Below are 22,709 nucleotides of genomic sequence, written 5' to 3' on the forward strand. Positions count from 1 at the left end.
CTGATTTCCCTGTTTTTAATGAATCTCCTGAGCTCCATGAGGACCTCTCTCCAGTGTTCTCCAGTTCTCCGTCTCCTGAGTTCCCTGTCAGCCCACCCAGCCTCCCTCTCCCGCCTCCTCCGTCACCTAGTCTCACAGCCAGTTCCTCAGCCCCACCATCACCTCTGCCCTTCAGCTGCTCGACATCTCCCACATGCCAGGTGGGGATGTCGAGCATCTTCAGGTCCTCCACTACATCCACTCAAGAGGATCCCCTGCCTCCACTTCCAGCCTCCACGCCCCCTGCTCCACCTCGGCCCGTCAACACTTCGGCGTCACCCTGGCTCCTCCCTCCCTCGGCTCCACCGGACACCATCGGCCATACGGCTTCTCCGGGCTCCCTCGTCTTTCCGGCTCCGCCTTGGTCAGTCGTCCACCTGCCTTCACCTACGGCTCCGTCTGGCTCCTCCTTCCCTTCAGCTCCGCCTACATCCTCGGTCCCACCGGCTCAGCCTCTGCCCTCTGGTTGTCCGCCTCCTCCTCGGACGCTCGTCACCACGGCTCCTCCTCGGTCTCCAGGACCATCGGCTGCGCGTGGGCTCATCGGCTCTACAGTTACACCTGGGTCTCCAGCTGCATCTCCGTTGGTCGTCCCCAGGGTGTCGTCTGCCCTCAAGCCGACTCCACCATGGCTCCTCCCACCTGCGACTCTACCCTGGGGCCTCGTCCTGGCTGGCTTCTGGGGTAACATCTGGTTCTTCCTGCTCCTGGCTTTCCCCTGGCTCCTCCCACCCTCCACTCCCCCTTGGACTGTCATTGTTGTTTTTCATGGACTCTTTTCTTTTGGTTGTTTGTGTTTTCTCCGCCCTCCTCCAGAACCCCCTCCCTCCCTCCTCTGTACTCTTACAGCGCGAGGACGCGCCTATTCGGGAGGGGGCGAACTGTTACAGAGCCTCATGTTTCTGTTTGCCCGTGACCTAGTTTCCCCGTTCTGTTAATTAGTTTAGTTGATTCACCTGTGTCTTGTTAATCATCCCATCACCTTGATTAGTTCCTTTGTTAGTCCCTTGTATATATACCCTGTGTTTCTAGTCTTGTGTTGTCCGGTATTGTTTATGCTACGTGGTTGTATGTTCTGTTGGATTCCTGTTTCTCTACAAGTAAAGTCTGATATTCACTCTATGTCCTCGTTGTGTGCTTTGTATACCAGCAACCGTAACAGCAACCACAGCTGCTGTTTTTTACAGTAAATTCTGACAACCACAGTTGCCATTTTTTTACGGTAAAGTTCTGGCAACCACAGCTGCTGGTTTTTTACAGTAAATTCTGACAACCACAGCTGCCGTTTTTTTACGGTAAAGTTCTGGCAACCACAGCTGTGTTTTTTTACGGTAATGTTCTGGCAACCACAACTGCCATTTTTTTATGGTAATGTTTTGGCAACCACAACTGCGGTTTTTTACGGTAAAGTTCTGGCAACCACAGCTGCTGTTTTTTACAGTAAATTCTGACAACCACAGTTGCCATTTTTTTACGGTAAAGTTCTGGCAACCACAGCTGCTGGTTTTTTACAGTAAATTCTGACAACCACAGCTGCCGTTTTTTTACGGTAAAGTTCTGGCAACCACAGCTGCTGGTTTTTTACAGTAAATTCTGACGACCACAGCTGCCATTTTTTTACGGTAAAGTTCTGGCAACCACAGCTGCTGGTTTTTTACAGTAAATTCTGACAACCACAGCTGCCATTTTTTTTACGGTAAAGTTCTGGCAACCACCCCTGCTGTTTTTTCACAGTAAATTCTGACAAGAACAGCTGCCATTTTTTACGGTAAAGTTCTGGCAACCACAGCTGCTGTTTTTTTACAGTAAATTCTGACAACCACAGCTGCCGCTTTTTTTCCGGTAATATTCTGGCAACTACAGCTGCTGTTTTTTACAGCAAATTCTGACAACCATAGCTGCCGTTTTTTTACGGTAAAGTTCTGGCAACCACAGCTGCTGGTTTTTTACAGTAAATTCTGACAACCACAGCTGCCGTTTTTTTCCGGTAATATTCTGGCAACCACAGCTGCTGTTTTTTACAGCAAATTCTGACAACCATAGCTGCCGTTTTTTTACTGTAAAGTTCTGGCAACCACAGCTGCTGTTTTTTTACAGTAATATTCTGGCAACCACAGCTGCCGGTTTTTTACAGTAAATTCTGGCAACCACAGCTGCCGTTTTTTTACAGTAAATTCTGACAACCACAGCTGCTGGTTTTTTACAGTAATATTCTGGCAACCACAGCTGCCGGTTTTTTACAGTAAATTCTGGCAACCACAGCTGCCAGTTTTTTACGTAAATTGCTATCGCCTTTTTTTTTTTTTTTTTTTTTTTACAGTGTATGCTCACTAAGGCCTGCATTTATTTAATCAAAAATACAGTACAAACAGTTATATAGTGAAATATTATTACCATTTAAAATACCTGTTATCTATTTCAATATATTTTAAAATTTCATTTATTCCTGTGATGGCAAAGCTGAATTTTCAGCATCATTACTACAGTTTTTAGTATCACACAATCCTTCAGAAATCATTCTAATGCTAATTTGGTGTTCAAGAAACATTGCCTTTGTTGAAAACATGAATATATTTGTGGAAACCGAGATACATTTTTGCTCCTGTGATTCTATTTTATGAATAGAAAGTTCAAAAGAACAGCATTTATTTCAAATAGAAATCATTTGTAATATTATAAATGTCTTTACTGTCAATTTTGATCAATTTAATGCATCCTTGCTGAATAAAATTATTAATTTCTTTAAACAAAAAATAGAAATTTTACTGACCCCAATCTTTTGGTAGTGTACAGTCTGAAGAAAAGCTGACATGACAAAAACTTACAACTTAAGAGCTTTTAGAGTAAAATATATTTTTTTTTTATTTGTTTGTTTATTTAAATATTCGTCCTATAGGCTACCCATAGGTAACAATCAACTTTATTACTACATTTTAATCAGAAAAAAAAAATTAACTGAGCGCTGCTTATGAAAATTTGTGGTGAAAGGATATTCCAAAGGATATTCCCGTATGATCCAGTCCCTCCAGGATTTCGCGATTCTGCGATCGCTGAATTTATCGCAAAATCAAGCAAACTCCGCAATATTCGGAGGAGCCTTGCATTTTTTGGGCATCATCGCAACATGCATTTAGTCAACTCGTTTGAGCAGCGCAGCTCGGACCAATAACAGACAACGCGACAGGAGTTCAGAGCAGCGGGCCTATCTCGATGACACGACACCAATTTCTACACAGCGCTGGGAAAAAGCGCTTGTTTTCACCGCAGAATTAATAACATCACTTCTTGTAATTTAATGACTTTCTCCTCAACATTTTTATCTCGACTTTTTTCTCGAAATTTAACAAGTTTTTTCCTCGTAATTTAACGAGTTTATTCTCAACATTTTATCTCGACTTTTTTCTCGAAATTTAACAGCCTTTTTCTTATAATTTAACGAATTTGTTCTCGTAATTTAACTACCTTTTTTCTCGTAATTTAATGACTTTATTCTCAACATTTTATCTAGACTTTTTTTCTCGAAATTTGAACGAGTTTATTTTCAACATTTTATCTCGACTTTTTTCTCGAAATTGACTTTTTTCGTAATTTCGTTTATTCTCAACATTTTAAACTTTTTTTTGAAATTGAACGAGTTTTTTCTCGTAATTTAACGAGTTTATTCTCAACATTTTATTTCGACTTTTTTCTCGAAATTTAACAAGTTTTTTCTCGAAATTTAACAACTTTAATCTCGAGATGGTTTTATTTTTTTATTATTGCTTGGCCCTAATCCTCTTCCGTAGAGAAGCACTCACATTCGTCACAGAATTCTCTGTTAAACCACAGATAATCAGATCAAACATTGCCGACGTGGAAACTTTTCGAAACACAACTTTTCCCAGGACTTCAAAGCTTTAAATATTGCCCAATTTAAATGTTATTTTTAATGTGATGTCCATTATTTGTTCTTCATAGTTTGTACCATTTGTAAAACTAAAAGTTTCAAAATGTAGGAAAACAAACATTTAGAAATAAAAAAGACAATAAACTACCACTGTAGTAGATGCTGAAGAGGAGCACTTATTGGCTTATTAGCCATTTCCACACCCTAGTATATAATTTTTAATATTTATTAACAATAAAACAAAAGTTAATATTATCTGCATCTCAACTCAAGCTCAGTGCTTTTCTGTCAGCCCTCACAGCACTGCCAAATCAGGAGCTGGTGCCACCTTAGAACTTAAAGGGTTAGTTCACCCAAAAATGAAAATTATGTAATTAATTACTCACCCTCATGTTGTTTCAAACCTGTAAGACCTTCATTCATCTTCAGAACATAAACTAAGATATTTTTGTTGAAATCTGATGGCTTAGTGAGGCCTCCATTGACAGGAAGTTAATTTACACTTTCATTGCCCAGAAAGGTACTAAAGACTTATTTAAAACAGTTCATGTGACTACAGTGGTTCAACCTTAATGTTATGAAGTGACAAAAAAAAACAAAATAACGACTTTATTCAACAATTTCTAGTGATAGGCGATTTCAAAACACTGCTTCATTGAAGCTTTACGAATCTTTTGTTTCGAATCAGTGGTTTAGAGCCTGTATCAAACTGCCAAAGTCACATGATTTCAGTAAATGAGGCTTACTTATGTCATAAGTGTTTCAAAACATTTAGAAATTTCAATGGTTCACCACTGGGGGGCGATGATCTCTGTGAACCCATGAATCAAGTCTATAGGTTTTACCTGATCTCTGATCAGTTTTATTCAACAATATCTAGTGACGGGCGATTTCAAAACACTGCTTCAAGAAGCTTCGAAGCTTTACGAATCTTTTGTTTCGATTCTGTGGTTCGGAGCACGTATCAAACTGCCAAAGTCACGTGATTTCTGCCATTACATATTTAAATCAGTAATATTCTATATATCATTTGATTTATCATTTGATTTTCAAAATAAATTACATAGGAGCAATAATTTATCAATTTGCAACAAGCATATTTTCATACTCACAAGGCATGTTCAGACCTTTATTTTGAAATAGCGATGAAAAATTATTAAAGATTGGTTGAAACATGTTTGTTTTTATACATTTGTAGACATTTTAATTAAATATTAGTGGGCCTATAATTAAAAAGAATAATAGTAGTTAATAATCTTTTATTGGCTCAGCTAAACAGGCCAAAAAGAGACTATTAACTACTATTATTCTTTTGTTTACAGAAATCACGTGACTTTGGCAGTTTGATACGTGCTCCGAACCACAGAATCGAAACAAAAGATTCGTAAAGCTTCGAAGCTTCTTGAAGCAGTGTTTTGAAATCGCCCGTCACTAGATATTGTTGAATAAAGATGTTTTTTTGTTTTTTTTGGCGCACAAAAAGTATTCTTGTCGCTTCATAACATTAAGGTTGAACCACTGTAGTCACATGAACTGTTTTAAATATCTAATGTCTTAGTATCTTTCTGGGCATTTGAAAGTAAATTAACTTGCTGCCAATGGAGGTCTCACTGAGCCATCGGATTTTATCAAAAATATCTTAGTTTATGTTCTGAAGATGGACGAAGGTCTTACTGGTGTGGAACAACATAAGAGTGAGCAATTAATGACATGATAATTTTCATTTTTTTGGTGAACTAACCCTTTAAAGGCATCGGTGCTACTGCCCTCAGATGTTAGTCCGGAACCCTGCAATGGTTCTCGAGGTCAGAAAAGTAATAACAATGTTAAAAGAACGTTGTCTGTTGTATATTTTCACTGCAAAACAACAAGAAATGCTGTAAATATTGCCGCAAATGTTGAGAAAAGCCGTCACAAATTCAGTCATTTTAAGCAGCAAAAATCAGAAAAAAGTCCAGCGAAATCCTGAAAGGACTGTAATTTCACACCATGTAGATGTGGTAAAATGTTTTCAAATTAAAGGTATCCTAAAGTGCAACAATAAATCATGCACTTAAAGTTTACTTCAGACTCTTAATTGTCTTTATTCATCATCACTCTTCATTAATATTCATACAGAAGCCCACTAACATTCATATAGCTGACAAAATACGCTAAGCTATTAATTTTTAAGCTATTACATTTTTGTGATCTTATGAATGTTTCACAATGGTTTAATAATGGCTATGGCCTGAATTACAATGGCACTTCAGTGAGACACCGTCACATGAGAGACAGAAGGAGACAAACAAAACAAGAAAAGACGCTGATGCCAGTAGTCTCCATTTTTATTGCGCTTCAAAATGGAAATAGAGATATAAATGACTTCCCCTTCCTGTCCTCTGACTCTTGGTCATGTTGTTTCAAATTAAAGTTTTACAACCAAGTCCCCATTGGCCGTTTAAAACCCAATTTGTGAGAGGCCTGAAAAGAGAAGTCCGCAATTAGTTACAAGTGACGTCAAACTGTCCATGAAACTCTAGAATGACGTTAATTGGGTAAAATGGAAGCCTCACCTAAACTGAGCTTATCTTTTATGGCCCAGCAGATGCAGTAGTGTTGTAGAAGCTGTTGGAGAAGTTCCTTTTCGTCTAAGAACTCCAGGCGTTCAATTCTGTGATTGTAAAACAAAAGAAAGTCATTGTAGAGATTCTGATCTCAATCCTTCCTGGCACAGGTTGTCGAGTTATAAATATACACTTGATTACAACTGTACATTAGTGTTGGCTTTTGTACCTAGCTACATCTTCCTGAGGAAGCATGCTGTAGACCATCATCATGTCTAGCGCATTTACACTTTCCCAGCCTGCTGACAGAAAGCGTTCTTTCTGTGGAAACACACATTCTCATTACTAAAACATTACTAAAAACAGTTCTGGTTTCATTTCTTGAAATAAATGTTAGCTGAAATAAAATCAAATATTTAAAAAGAATCAGCTAATTGTCAAGGCAACATTTGTTATTTAGCTTAATTTGAAGTAGTAAAATAACTGAAAATAAAATATAAAACAAAATTCAGCTAATTGCCAATGCAACATTTTTCATTAAGTTTAACCTGTTAACTGTCACTGGTCCACCGGTGGGCCCAAAGCCATTACATATTTAAATCAGTAATATTCTATACTAAACTTAAACTAATCTTGACAAACTATATATCATCTGATTTATCATTTGATTTTCAAAATAAATTACATAGGAGCAATAATTTATCAATTTGCAACAAGCATATTTTCATACTCACAAGGCATGTTCAGACCTTTATTTTGAAATAGCGATGAACATGAAAAATTATTAAAGATTGGTTGAAACATGTTTGTTTTCATGCCAAGAGTTCAAAAGATAACATCCATTCATTTTTTTGACAAAAAAAGGTCTGAAAATGTTTTTAATAGAAAAAAAAAAATACATTTATGATTGTGGCGGCGATCTATAACCGATCTATAACATGTTGTTTTTATGTTTATTAGAGGCTAAATTCATATTAAATTCTGCCAAACTTCCCATACTACTTCTATATAGGATGTCTACTTCGTAAATTGTATGAAAATAATGGAAATACAGTACAGTCCAAATGTTTGGAACCACTAAGATTTTTAATGTTTTTAAAAGAAGTTTCGTCTGCTCACCAAGGCTACATTTATTTAATTAAAAATACAGTAAAAAACAGTAATATTGTGAAATATTATTACAATTTAAAATAACTGTGTACTATTTAAATATATTTGACAAAGTAATTTATTCCTGTGATGCAAAGCTGAATTTTCAGCATCGTTACTCCAGTCTTCAGTGTCACATGATCCTTCAGAAATCATTCTAATATGCTGATTTGCTGCTCAATAAACATTTATGATTATTTTCAATGTTGAAAACAGTTGTGTACTTTTTTTTTCAGGATTCCTTGATGAATAGAAAGTTCAAAAGAACAGCATTTATCTGAAATACAAAGCTTCTGTAGCATTATACACTACCGTTCAAAAGTTTGGGGTCAGTAAGAATTTTTATTTTTATTTTTTTGAAAAGAAATTAAAGAAAAGAATACTTTTATTCAGCAAGGATGCATTAAATCAATCAAAAGTGGCAGTAAAGACATTTATAATGTTACAAAAGATTAGATTTCAGATAAACACTGTTCTTTTGAACTTTCTATTCATCAAATAATCCTGAAAAAAATATTGTACACAAATATTTTGTACAATTGTACACATTAAATGTTTCTTGAGCAGCAGATCAGCATATTAGAATGATTTCTGAAGGATCATGTGACACTGAAGACTGAAGTAATGATGCTGAAAATTCAGCTTTGCCATCACAGGAATAAATTACTTTGTGAAATATGTTCAAATAGAAAACAGTTATTTTAAATTGTAATAATATTTCACAATATTACTGTTTTTTACTGTATTTTTAATTAAATAAATGTAGCCTTGGTGAGCAGACTAAACTTCTTTTAAAAACATTAAAAATCTTAGTGGTTCCAAACGTTTGGACTGTACTGTATATGGTTCGGATCACTCAAACCATATATGGAAATGGAGGCGTCTTTATATGGTCAGTAATGGAGCTTGGTTGTCATCTAGTGAAAAAGTGTGGTACTGCGCCCAAACAAAATCTTACTGAAAGCTCATTTTTGAGATATCAACCTGAAATTTGGAACACAACTTGTTCAGATTTTTGGGTTCCTTCTGGGTTTCTTTGAGTTCCTTGCAGTTTTAGAGTAAAACTTGTTTTGTAAAATATATATTTTATATAAAATATTATATTTTACATTTTACATTTTCATAAACTTAAACTTATATAACTTTTTTTCTGTTTCACTTACATAAGTTCTACAATAATCTACAATAATCTGCCAAATTTCATCTTTAAAACAAGACCAGAGATATGTCTATACTCCAAAGTATTCTTGAATTACAACCATTTAAGTTTGGATAGCGCATTTTCTTGTCTAAAAAAAAAAGTGGGGGTGACAGTTAACAGGTTAAAGGTTTAGTTCACCCAAAAATGAAAATTCTGTCATTAACTACTCACCCTCATGTTCGTTCCACACCCGTAAGACTTTTGTTCATATTCTGAACACAAATGAAGATATTTTTAATAAAATCCAACCTTATGGAAAGTTTTGTTTTTTTCATCATTTTGCCTGGGTTAATTTTGGCACAGGTATGTATTTTTATTGAAATTTTACTATTTCATCCCCATTTCCTTTAAAAAAATCTATTTTGCACTAGGTACACAAAATAGTTTCATTCAGGACCTTTTGGACAAAAACGTCCCCACTGAAACCCATTAAATGGCAATTTTTAATCCCAGTGCTATTTAACTATAAAATGATGCAATCCTTGTTAATAGGCTTTCGTTTTGTTGGCAAGGGTTCCAAATTGTAATTTTTTCCCCGATGGTGCCATTTTCTCAGGTTTGGCCTATCAAGCAAATAAGCTTCAAATTTGATCAGTTTTTTACATGGACATTTTTGTCCTCTATGTACCTATGTGTAACTTTTTTTAATTGATGCAAAAGGGTTAATTTATGCTTTTATTCACATATAAACATTTGATCAGCGAACATACACAGAAGCTCAACCGAACATGCTTGATGCGCGAGAACAAACCACTTGCGGAAGCTCAAACATCCTTTGTAACACGAGAATGAACATCATTGGTTCTCGCAAACGTCAAGCAAACATGCTTGAGCTTCCATTTACCACAACTGATGTGTGAGTTGATGAATGTTTATGTGAATATAGGCCTAATTTCAATCTGTTCATCATATAAAGCGATCGTGTCTCTTCAGAAAATTTAGACTAAACCGCTCAATTCATATGGATTAGTTTATGAACTTCTTGAAGCATCAAAGTGCCAGTTGCGTAGACTGTCAATGGAGGGACAGAATTCTCTCAGATTTTATTAAAAAGATCTTCGTTTGTGTTCTGAAGATGAACGAAACGAAAGTCTTCTGACATGAGGGTGAGTAATTAATGACAGAATTTTCATTTTTGGGTGAACTATCTCTTTAACTTGAAGTACTAAAACAACTGAAATAAAAAATAAAAACTATAGACATTAAACAAACAAAAAAAAGAATAAAATAAAAAAGAACAAAATCACTAAAAGTTTAAAATTAAAAATAGAAAATAAAAACATTCAAAATATTAATACTATATTAATGAAACTAAAATAACACTGACACATTGAAAACACTAATGTATTTTTCATTCCAAGGTCAAATTTCAAGCCTTCCTGTTCAGATATTTGGAGGTGTCTACAGAAGGTCATCGCGGTGGTAACCTTGAGAGACTTGCACTGATACTGCTTTTGTGAGACTGAAGTGCTGGGGGTGGCAGCAATAAACAATGACTTGAGCTTAACTGCGCTGTTTTCCTGAGTCTTGATGACCCATTGTATGTTGAGCAGGAAAACAACTTTGAATTCCAAGTACAACCCAGTGTAATGTTTTGATTGTACATAGCAAGACACTGTTTTACTGTATGAAGAAGAACAATCAACAATCATACAGTCTGACAGCTTCTGCTGTACAAAATCTTTGAATTCGCATTATGAATAAAGAGCTAGAAAGTTAATGCCAGTCCTAAAATGTGAGTGTGTCATACTTGAGAGTCCAAAGACTGACACAGATCCACCCCAGCCAGATTGCATTGCCGTCTCTGCAGATTCTCAATCATGATGTGCCCAAAGCGATCATTCATGTTTACCTAAAAAGAGAGCAGACAGTTAGCAAGGCAGGCAGGAAGAGCTCACAATTAGAGCATGTTAAAACAGTAGAGTATGGCGCTAGCAATGACAGGGTCATAGGTTCGATTCCCAGGGAAAGTAAGAATTGATCAAATGAAAATGTATACATTGAATGCAATGCAAGTCACTTTGGATAAAAGCGTCTGTAATAAATGTCTTAAAGTGTGCTTACATTTGCAGAAATAAAGCAATCTGAGATCACAGTATGAATTCAAACATTTCTCATCAAATTACTACAGGTTTTATGAAGGTAAATTGAAGAGTTTTTAAGAAATTTTTAAAACCAAGTAAAGAAAATTTAAGAAATAAATGTGTCAATATGTCTAGGGACAAACACAATTAGTTCTATTAGCAACACTTCACAGTTTGGAAATACAACTACCAACAGATATAAATTACTTTTTAATTCATTTTACAAAAAAAAGTATGCTTCTTTGTGCTCAACAGAACAAAGAAATGTATACAAGTTTGGAACAACTTGAGGGTGAGTAAATTATGACAGAATTTTCATTTTTGGGAGAATTATCCCTTTAAATCAAGATACATTTACTGGAGATACAAAATTGGCAATATATGAAGTCTTGTTTTTGTGAAATTGATCAAAATTAAGTGGGTTTATGATTAAAACAAGAACAAATATCTGCCAGTGGGTTCAGAAAAATCAACTTAATCTAAATGGAAGTTTTCATAACTCATTGACAGATATTTCTTCATGTTTTAAGCATAAACTCAGTTTTTCAAGACTTCAGTTTACATTAGCATCTCAAGTAAATGTATCTTGTTTTAAAGATGTCTAGATAATTATATTGGAAAACAGGACAAAAAAAAAAACCCCACAATGCATGCATAAAATTTAATGCCATGACTTTATGAGTTTCTAAGACCTTTTAAGGCCTTACTTAAGGCTTTTTAAGATCTGCAGACACCATCAAATGATCATCAAATGTACATTTTGAATTTTCAAAAACTAAACATGAGGATTGTAATAATGATGCAGATTATGATATTAACTCACCTGTTCGTAATTAATGAACATGGCCGTAAGGAAGGTGTCTGCAACCCAGTGCACCAGTTTGGAGGACTGCTCAGGGGTCATGTACACCAGTACACATTCAGACAGAAACAGAGTGGGCAACCTGGGTGGATAGAAGCAGGAATACTGGGATAAAGGAATGTTAAGAATAATCCTTCAGCTCATATCAATGGTGGGGAAGTGTTTCTTTACAACACCCATCCTATGATTAAGCTTCCTCTAGATAGAGGCTAAATTTAACTGTGAATTATGGGTAACATTTTACAATTCGATAACATTAAAGAATTACCATAAACTACAGGAACAATGAACAACAGTACTTTTACAGCATTTATTAATCTAGGATAATGTTACTGTCTACATACTTTAAGTTTTATGAATTAAAATTAATGGATTATGAACAAACGTTAACTAAAATGAAAACTAGAGTATTTGTAAATTAACATTACCTACACTATCATTTAAAAGTTTGGGGTCAGTAAGATTTTTATTTATTTTTTTGAAAGAAATTAATACATTTACTAAGCAAAGATGCATTAAATTGATCAAAAGTGACATTAAAGTTATTTATAATGTGCTTCTCAAATGGAAGGCTGCATCCTACTGAGGCTGTGTCCAGTCCTTTGCTAGAAAGAGATGGTCTAGTAAGTGCGCATTTATATTAACTGGCTTTCAATTCATGCAATGCAGTGAATGACAACAATTTGTGGTCTCCCTGTGGCTTATACTGGCAGTTTAATGTTAAGCCTTCATCTTCATCTCATTTTCCGTCAGTTCTTCATTGTGAATTGGAATGTGTGCAAAAGACTGACGCGAAGGATACACTTGATACATCCTTCAAAACGAGCTGAATGAAGGACGAGAAGCGAAGGCTGCCTTCCAAGGTTCCTTCAAACTGAGATGGCCTTTGGCAGCGCTTGATGGTGTGGCAGCCAAGATATGCAGCCTTACCGGATTGAGAAGCACCCGTAATGTTACAAAAGATTTATTTTACAAATAAACGCTGTTCTTTTGAACATTCTATTCAAAAGAATTCTATTCTGCTGCACACAAAGGAAGATATTTGAAAGAATGCTTGTAACCAAGCAGATCTCACCCCCCCATTGACTATCATAGTAGGAAAAAAAATACTATGGCAGTCAATGGGGGGCGAGATCTGCTTGGTTACAAGCATTCTTTCAAATATCTTCCTTTGTGTTCAGCAGAACAAAGAAATTTATACAGGTTTGGAACAACTTGAGGGGGAGTAAATGATGACAGAATTTTCATTTTTGGGTGAACTATCCCTTTAAAATGTTCTTTTTTGGAATCAGATTCAAAACAGGCTCCATTTTTTTCTCTTGAGAACATCACAATTTAATCAACTGCATTAAACAAGAAGTTTGTTCCTGAAAGCTGAATCATTAAGGTAATATGTGAAAGTACAAAGCAGGAAATCACGTTTTTAAGAGTGGTTCACATGCTATGACAATAGATTTTCCAGACTTTTTTTTTCATTTAGCAAATGAGACACTGATGGGATTTGCAGGCAAGATGGTAAACGTCAAGACGCCACATTAGGGTGGACTGAATAGGAAGTTGCAAAAAAAAAAAGCGAAACAAAACAAAAAAAAAACTCAAGGTGAGAGACCTTGGAAATGATGCCATTGATGTCATACACCTTCTAGAACGGTAGCTTCCTACGGGTCTCATCAGTTCACATCAAAGAAAACATGTACTTTTTGACGCATCTAAGGAAACTCTAAATGCTCCCAAGTGTACTATTGTCGTCAGGGGCATCAACAGAGATGCACGAAAACAAAACAACAGATGCGTGCAAATCCTATTGGGAGGCCAAGCAGGATGGATCAACCCTATGTAGGATGCACAGAATCGTGAGGTTAATTTTCTAGCAAGACAAATTATATCTCAAAAACCTATTGTTTTGATACACAAGGTTCAACCAACTGTTAATTTTAGTCACAACATTATACAACTCACATGTGACTGAGGCAAACGTGTGAACCTTTCAGAAAGACAATCTGTACATCATAATAAAGATAAGAGAGGCTGTTGTAAGTGGCATTACTATATAATGCCCTTTGATAACCATGATGATAAAATGTCACAAAAATGCAGTGTAATAAGTAAGACTGAAAAAAATACTGAATTTATATTTAACTCATCCAAGGCTGTGACGTTACAGTACGTACTCTGGATTTATCTGGAACTTTTTTAGTTTGTCCTCTAAAGTTGGGAGGTCTCTTAAATCAGCAGCAATAATACAATATCTGTCCGAGTCCAGGCTATGACTATCTGTCAAAAAGAGTTGAACAGATGAGAAGTTACAGTGAAAAAGGTCACTACACAACAGCAAAGTAAAATGCTCTGTAACATCATAATTCAATTTCAATACCCAGAAGGAGTGAATCAGTGGAGTGGGTCTCAATCAAAGGTTTCGAATAGTGGAGGTTTTGTTCTGTAAAAGATAGATAGATAGATAGATAGATAGATAGATAGATAGATAGATAGATAGATAGATAGATAGATAGATAGATAGATAGATAGATAGATAGATAGATAGATAGATAGATAGATAGATAGATAGATCATTTACTCAACTGTTTTATGGAAAACAGAATGTTATCTAAGTGATCATTATCAGTTCAGATTTCTATCATCAAAGTCATTCATATTTTATCATCAAACAACATGCAGAAAGTCCACATAAAAATACAAGTTTGAACTCTGAAAAATATTCTGCAGATATATATATATAGCTACAGTTGTGCTCAAAAGTTTACATACCCCTTGCAGAATCTGCAAATTGTTAATTATTTTAACAAAATATGCGGGATCATGCAAAATGTGTCGTTCTTTTTTATTTACTACTGTCCTGAATAAGATATTTTGCATTAAAGATGTTTACATATATTCAAAAAATAGCTGAATTTATAAAAATGACCCGTTCAAAAATTTACATTGAAGGGATGGATTCTGGAATCCACTACCGCTTCAATATATATCTTTTAAGTTATTAATCAACATATATCTTTCTGTTAAATTATTCGAATGACTTCTTCAACATATGTTTAAGCATTTATTTTCCTTTTCAAACACTAGAAAATACATTTTAATATTGTCTGTACCTCTCACTGAGAGAAAAGAACATGTAATCAGTATGTTTTGGGAAAGTTTCCTGCTCAGGGCAGAGCTCAGATCAACTTCAGCCTTGAAGAAGCTGTGAATCATGTTGTATCTGTGTATGTGCGCTAAGTGTTCTGTGCAGGTCCCTTGTTACTGGTGGATAAACTGGCACTGTGCTTGAGAACAGCAGGCGTCATGCCATGATCCCCAAAAACACATCCAGTACCCAAATCCAGGGTCCCCTCGTCAGCATTCGTGACGAAGGGAGATATGCTTCTTACTATCTGTCCACGTGTGGAAAATTTCTAATCTTGTCTATTTTTCTTAGCCAGTCAGAATCATTCAACCTGAAGTAATGACGAAGTTAGTTGACTCTGTTAGAGTATAATGGTTGTGGAAATGTGAATGTACGCAGAGCGGCCTTACGAACTCCTTGTGAGACTTGAAGCTTGCTTCTGCTGATGAAACTACAAACTATTCTTCATTAAATTTTTCTTCAATACTTCGGGTCTTTATTCAACATATCTGGTTTCAAGGGTCCTAAACTGTTTATCCCCAACAACATACCTTAATACTGTGTGTGGTTACCTGGATGATCCACGACTGTTTTTATGTTTTGTGATGGTTCTTCATGAGTCTCTTGTTTGTCCTGAACAGTTAAACTGACCAACGTTCTTCAGAAAAATCCTATAGATCCTGCAAATTGCAGCAGCCATATCACCCTGTAGCCCAAGACTGGTTGCCCACTGAAGCTAAGCAGGGCTGAGCCTGGTTAGTACCTGGATGGGAGACCTCCTGGGAAAACTAGGTTGCTGCTGGAAGAGGTGTTAGTGAGGCCAGCAGGGGTGCTCACCCTGTGGTCTGTGTGGGTCCTAATACCCCAGTATAGTGATGGGGACACTATACTGTCAAAAAGCACCGTCCTTCGGATGAGACGTTAAACCGAAGTCCTGACTCTCTGTGGTCATTAAAAATCCCAGGATGTCCTTCGAAAAGAGTAGGGGTGTAACCCCGACATCCTGGCCAAATTTGCCCATTGGCCTCTGTCCATCATGGCCTCCTAATCATCCCCATACACTGATTGGCTTCATCACTTTGTCTCCTCTCCACCAATAAGCTGGTGTGTGGTGGGCGTTCTGGCGCAATATGGCTGCCGTCGCATCATCCAGGTGGGTGCCGCACATTGGTGGTGGTTGAGGAGATTCCCCCTTCAATATGTAAAGCGCTTTGAGTGCCCAGAAAAGCGCTATATAAATGTAAGGAATTAATTAATTATTATTAATTAAATTATTCAGTTTTCCAGCATCTTTTGCATATTTGAACCCTTTCCAGCAGTGACTGTATAATTTTGAGATCCATCTTTTCACACTGAGGACAATTGAGGGACTCAAACACAACTATTAAAAAAGGTTCAAACATTCACTGATGCTCCACAAGGAAACACGATGCATTAAAACTTTTGAACAAGATGAAGATGTCCAAATTTGTCTTATTTTGTTTAAATATCTATTTTTTCATTTAGTACCGCCCATCGGAAGCTATGTTTCCCGGAAGACAAATTAAGTCAAATTTATGATCTTCAAATTCAAAAAGTTTTTACCCCCTGGCTCTTAATGCATCGTGTTTCCTTCTGGAGCATCAGTGAATGTTTGAACCTTTTTTAATAGTTATGTTTGAGTCCCTCAGTTGTCCTCAGTGTAAAAAGATGATGGATCACAAAATCACTGCTGGAAAGGGTTCAAATATGCAAAAGATGCTGGAAAACGGAAGAATTTGCAGGATCTTGAGGATTTTTCTGAAGAACGTTGGTCAGTTTAACTGTTCAGGATAAACAAGAGACTCATGAACAACCATCACAAAACATAAAAACAGTCATGGATCATCCAGGTAGCCACACACAGTATTAAGAATCAAGGGTATGTCAATTTTTGAACAGGTCATTTTTATAAATGTAGCTATTTTTTGACTATATGTAAAGATCTTTTATGCAAAATATCTTATTCAGGACAGTACTAAATAAAAAAGAAGACAAATTTTGCATGATCCCTCTTATTTTGTTAAAATAATTAACAATTTGCAGATTCTGCAAGGGGTATGCAAACTTTTGAGCACAACTGTATATATATATATATATATACAGTCCCCTCCAAAAGTATTGGAACAGTGAGGACTATTCCTTTATTTTTTCTGTAGACTGAAAACATTTGGGTTTGACATCAAACAATTTATATGAGACAAAAGATCAACATTTCAGCTTTTATTTCCAGGTATTTACATCTGGATCTGATACACAACTTAGAAGATATAACCTTTTGTTTGAACCCACCCATTTCTCATGTGACCAAAAGTATTGGAACATGTGACTGACAGGTGTGTTTTGTTGCCCTGGTGTGTCCTATTACATTGATTATTCAAACAATAAATAGCACTAAATGTCTGCACTCAGTTTCAGATTTGGGTTTTGCCTGTGCAGACTGCATTTATAGTTAGACGTGTAACCAACATGAAAACCAGAGAGCTGTCTATGGGTGAAAACAAGCAATTGTGAAGCTGAGAGAAGATGGAAAATCAATCAGAGCCATTGCACAAACATTGACCATAGCAAGTACAACCATTTGGAATGTCCTGAAGAAGAAAGAAACCACTGGTGTACTAAGTAACAGACCTCGAATGGGTAGACCAAGAAAAACATCAGCTGTTGACGACAGAAACAGAAACTTGTGAGAGCTGTAAAGAAAGACCCTAAAACAACTGTTAGTGACATCAGCAACAACCTCAAGAGGGCAGGAGTGAAGGTATCACAGTCTACTGTCCGCAGAAGACTTCATGAACAAAAGTACAGAGGCTACACCAGAAGATGCAAACCTCTCATTAGCAAGAAGAATAAGAAGGCCAGGCTGGAATTTGCCAAAAACTACAGAGACAAGCCTCAAACATTCTGGGGCAAAGTTTTATGGACTGATGAGACAAAGATTAACCTCTACCAAAGTGATGGAAAGGCTAAAGTTTGGAGAAAAAAAGGATCTGCTCATGACCCCAAACATACAAGCTCATCTGTGAAACACGGTGGAGGTAATGTCATGGCTTGGGCTTGCATGGCTTCTTCTGGGACGGGCTCATTGATCTTCATTGATGATGTAACACATGATGGCAGCAGCAAAATGAACTCTGAAGTGTACAGAAACATTTTGTCTGCCAATTTACAGAAAAATGCAACCAAACTGATTGGGAGATCCTTCATCATGCAGCAAGATAATGACCCAAAACACAGTGCCAAAGCAACAAAGGAGTTCATCAGGGGCAAAAAGTGGAAGGTTTTAGACTGGCCAAGTCAATCTCCAGACTTAAACCCTATAGAGCATGCATTTTACCTGCTAAAAAGAGACTGAAGGGAGTAACCCCCAAAACAAACAACAACTGAAAGAGGCTGCAGTGGAAGCCTGGAAAAGCATTACAAAAGAAGAATGCAAAAGTTTGGTGATGTCAATGGGTCATAGGCTTGATGCAGTTATTGCAAGCAAAGGATTTTCAACTAAATATTAAGTCTTATTCACTTTAATCTAATTTTAATGTGGAAATGCAAACTGTTTGATGTCAAACAAAACTGAAAAAATAAAGGAATAGTCCTACTGTTATATATATATATATATATATATATATATATATATATATATATATATATATATATATATAGCATTCCTTTGTATTATATTGTACAGTAGTCTCGAAATATACAAAAAATACATATATTATTACTCAAACAATTTGAACACTTTTTGTATGAACTTGAGGGAACAGATTTATACAACACCAGTTAGTTACAGGCAACTGCAAAAAAGGTTGTGAGAAAAGGTCTAGTATCATTTGTTTGCAGATGACACTTTGGTATTCTGTTATCTGATGCAACAAGGGTCAGGATTGTATTATATTACGTAATTCCCTCTGTAACACAGCCTTGTATTTATATGTCATTAAAACACACACTTAAAACGGCACTTTACACAAACACAAAAATCTTCCTCTTCTTTGCATTTCATCTCTGGATCTAGCTTGTTTCCTAGACTAGTTTTCTTATAAACCTGGTATTGTACACTATGAATAAATGTTGGTCTCTGACAAAGTTGCTTATGTTTCTCTATTGAAGTGGTTCCCAACCTTTTTCTGGCCAGGCCTCCTAGAGGAAAATATTTCAAGCCCTCTCCCACATATATGCACCCATATAAAGACTCTCAGAAGCTAATATATTGAGGACCACCACACTGTGGTATCTGTTCTGTTGTACTGGTGAATCCGAGGGCAAGATACGCCTTCGTCATATTTCTTGTCTTTAAAACTTCGTCCTACATCGGACACAACATTTGTTGTGTCAGCACTGCAAGCAGCTTGGATGAGGCTGCCTGCACTGGATGCAACAATGCAAACATTGTTTTTGTGTCAGAAGTTGCACGAGTGCTTGGAGTCAGAAATGGAACTGCTGCATCCAGTTTACTGTTGGGAATTTGTTGTGTCGTGTCGCTTCCAGTGTAGACAGCATAACTGAATACAATGGGTTCTATTTGTTTTTGTTGTCACGCCCCTCACGTCTGGTGTAGTGATGGGCGGTTTCGAAACCCTGCTTCATGAAGCTTCGAAACCTTTTCACCACTGGGGAGTGATCTCTGTGAACCCATGATTCATACAGATTCACTGAGATCGCATCTCCAGTGGCGAATCATTGAACAAGTGTCTACCTGAGTATCAAGTGTCTATTACCTGATCTCTGACTAGTTTTATAAATTTGTATATGTTTTAATGAGGTATTTGTATATTTAAAAGGAATAATAGTAGTTAATAGTCTTCTGTTTAACTGACCTATCCATAGAACAAACCAAACAAGCCCTGAAAATTGATAAAATAATACAGCAGGAGACTCCTAGGCGGATCCGCATTTAAGTCACCAAACCCGCGTGACTGTCACATTCGTTTTGGCGCCACTCAGAGGATCAAATAAAAAATAATTTGTATTTGATTTTTAATTTTCGTTATCAATTTAGTATAAATCTGTCATAATTAAATCTATAATTCAATGCTCAAATGAAAAATCAAATGCTCAAACTGACACATGCCGCGAGCAGCGGAACTTTTATTATGCCACAGTCCCCGGCACTGCTTCCACTTTTCCAGTCATGAGTATGAGGTAACGCAGCTCTGTTTATCATATTAGATACATTTGCTTGTGTTGAAACTGATGTTATAACGTTACTCTGTGCGTTCGCTCTGTGGCTGTTATGAGACATTTGTTCCACAATGCAGTAAGAGATTTTAGATTATCATATCATATTAAATAAATTTAGAATATCATATTAAATGCTCGATGGCTTGTGTTGATGAATGGCATGCAATTCATTTTAAAACGTATTGTCTGATGGAGAAAATTCTGTATTACTGCTACTAAAAATAAAGCTGCATCTGATCTGATTATGCTATGTTAGCTACTTCACAAAATAGTGTTTTTCTCTGAGGCATGGTAAAGCATGGTACTCGCAAAAATCAAGAAAATTAGATTTAAACAATAAGACTAAACATATTGAGCTATATAACAACAATTTGTTTTCTGTCTATAAATATATCAAAACAGTTGTTCCCTTGTCTATTAAAATGTATAATACATTAAAGCGTCTTTGGTGTTTCCATGGTTTCTACAAAATAAAACCGGAAACCGAGGCAGACCGAGGGTAACGTGGGTATGATGCAATTGACAGGCGGCGACTCAGACATCCCGGAGCCTTGGTTAAAATTGCAATTTTCTCATGATTTACAAATAGTTGGAAACATTTGGGATATTGTAACTACTCAAGTGAACAAAATATATAATACTGGCCTAGTGGTTTTTTGATATTTTACTGCAAAAATGTTACATATTGGCACCTTTAATTTTGGTAGGAAAAAAACTATAATAATCACCCATATCTAATCACCCATGACAAAACATCCTCCACACAAGTATAATTCATATGCATAACAGGTATTGAACAGTAGTAATTCAGGTGGGATACTTTAAAATGATAAAGAGCACAAAAGATGACAGATATACAAACCAACCATTGCTTTAGGAGGGTGGACATTGCTAGACAGAGGGCTCCTAAACTACTCATTTGAAACACTGTCTCCCTCTACAGGAATATGACTAAAACAACATGCTAAGCATGAAAATCATTCACGTTAGTCAAAACGTAAATTATTGAAAAATAACAGCAATAATAATTTTTTAAAAGTAACAACACCTTACTTGATGTGGTGTATTTTTCTGGCAACGATCGATGGGAAGTCAACTTCAAAGAACTTTTTCGGCATAATGTTTTCATCCTAAGAATTAAGAAAAATACAACTTATTCCTTACATAATATATAAATAACTATTACTATTATTGGATCTCAAAATAGTTTAAAAAAAAAAAAAAAAAAAAAAAAAAAAAAACCTTTAATCTCCAAAAAGTGGTATCCAGTCCTGCCCCAAGATTCACCACCTGGCAGTCACATTGTGTCTTCTCGAGAAAAGCATCAAGAAGGAGATTCACCCCTTTGACACGACCATAATAACCTACAGCACAATAATAATATTATAGAATTAATATTAAAGGCAGCTTTAAACATTGACCAGCAGGTGGAGATATTTAAACAATCTTACCTCTGTTGATCTCAGGTGCTTTACGTTCACCTATTTGCCTCACAAAATACTGGGCGTAGAGGTCAGTCCAGTAACCTTTACTGGTGGCAAACCTATAAAACAGAATAAAAACCATTACGGTTATATTAAATAAAATAGTTATTATTACACATAAATGGTATATGCCATGTATAACTACAGCACTGTTCCTGGCTTAATATGTAAATATCGAAAAAATATTATATACATTATTATATAAAAAGTTATCATGTCTGCAACATTCTGCACAACCACGACTGTGGTATAATGTTTTGCCTATTTGGTGATACTATGGATGCTCAAAAACATTGTGGTAGAATGTCATGAAGGAAGCACAGCATTTAGAATCAAGCGACAATCATGTTTAATCATTTTATTTGGGTAACAGTGTTTGGACGGCGTGCTACCTTTTGCATATCGATGCATCGTCGCAAGTTGCTCTGACCGCTTCGTCAGCAGTGTCAGAATATGTAAATGTCTGTTTGGATGCCATGAACACTTACAGATTTGAAGCAACGTAAGAATTATTGCTAAACACTGCGTTAAATACACATGAATACATATGAACGCAAATGCTAAATGTTAGCTAAACTGAACGGGTTTCGAAAAACACAACAGCCTGATTCGACACTTCAAGATTATCAACAGATTCTTTAAATATTTTTCAAGCACATTTATTTGAAACAAGCATATTGGTTTTCACAGCGGTAAAACATAAACAGAACTGCACCAAGCGCTCCGGTTGACAATCACATGTTTACATCTATTTCCGCTGACGGAACTTTCCCATAATACATCTCGAGGGGAGTTTACTGCGCATGACAGTAAATTTAATTCACATTTATGTGTAACATTTACATTGGTTGGTGTTCAGATGTTTGATGATTCTTTAAATCGAATTGATTAGTCCTTTTATAAATACCGTTTTTTATTTGTATTGCTCACAACAATTGTACACCCCTGCATGACTCACCTCAATGATAACGGGAACATGTCCCGTTACATACAGATTTATAGATATTAGACGTCAAGGATCTGAGGGATATAAAAACTTGTATGACTGAAATCTGCCGTTTAGAAGCCAAATAAGAGGAAAAAACGCAAAATTAGAAAATGAAAGTTGTGGAATGGATTGGGTCAGTAGCAGTCAAGC

The 22,709-nt window shown here is 36.1% G+C and overlaps 1 protein-coding gene, 1 long non-coding RNA gene and 1 pseudogene across 2 annotated transcripts; 1 reads left to right on the top strand and 2 right to left on the bottom strand.

Annotated features, from left to right (window-relative positions):
- Positions 1–5,989: 5,989 nt before the first annotated feature.
- lcmt1 (leucine carboxyl methyltransferase 1) lies at positions 5,990–22,346 on the bottom strand. Its single transcript, XM_048170928.1, is given in 12 exon segments — positions 5,990–6,388; positions 6,481–6,578; positions 6,701–6,792; positions 10,572–10,673; positions 11,729–11,849; positions 13,939–14,041; positions 14,142–14,187; positions 14,189–14,204; positions 21,141–21,217; positions 21,330–21,451; positions 21,539–21,630; positions 21,964–22,346. Coding segments are annotated over 12 exon segments (978 nt in total). The 5' UTR covers positions 22,050–22,346; the 3' UTR covers positions 5,990–6,365.
- Positions 13,077–13,930, bottom strand: LOC125255586. The gene is made up of 2 exons (XR_007181942.1): positions 13,727–13,930; positions 13,077–13,599 (listed from the first exon to the last, which is right to left on the bottom strand). It is a non-coding gene; the product is annotated as an uncharacterized LOC125255586 (long non-coding RNA).
- Positions 15,577–15,693, top strand: LOC125256065 (annotated as a pseudogene).
- Positions 22,347–22,709: the final 363 nt, after the last annotated feature.

This window comes from Megalobrama amblycephala, linkage group LG20 (assembly GCF_018812025.1).
Source record: "Megalobrama amblycephala isolate DHTTF-2021 linkage group LG20, ASM1881202v1, whole genome shotgun sequence".
Taxonomy (NCBI): domain Eukaryota; kingdom Metazoa; phylum Chordata; class Actinopteri; order Cypriniformes; family Xenocyprididae; genus Megalobrama; species Megalobrama amblycephala.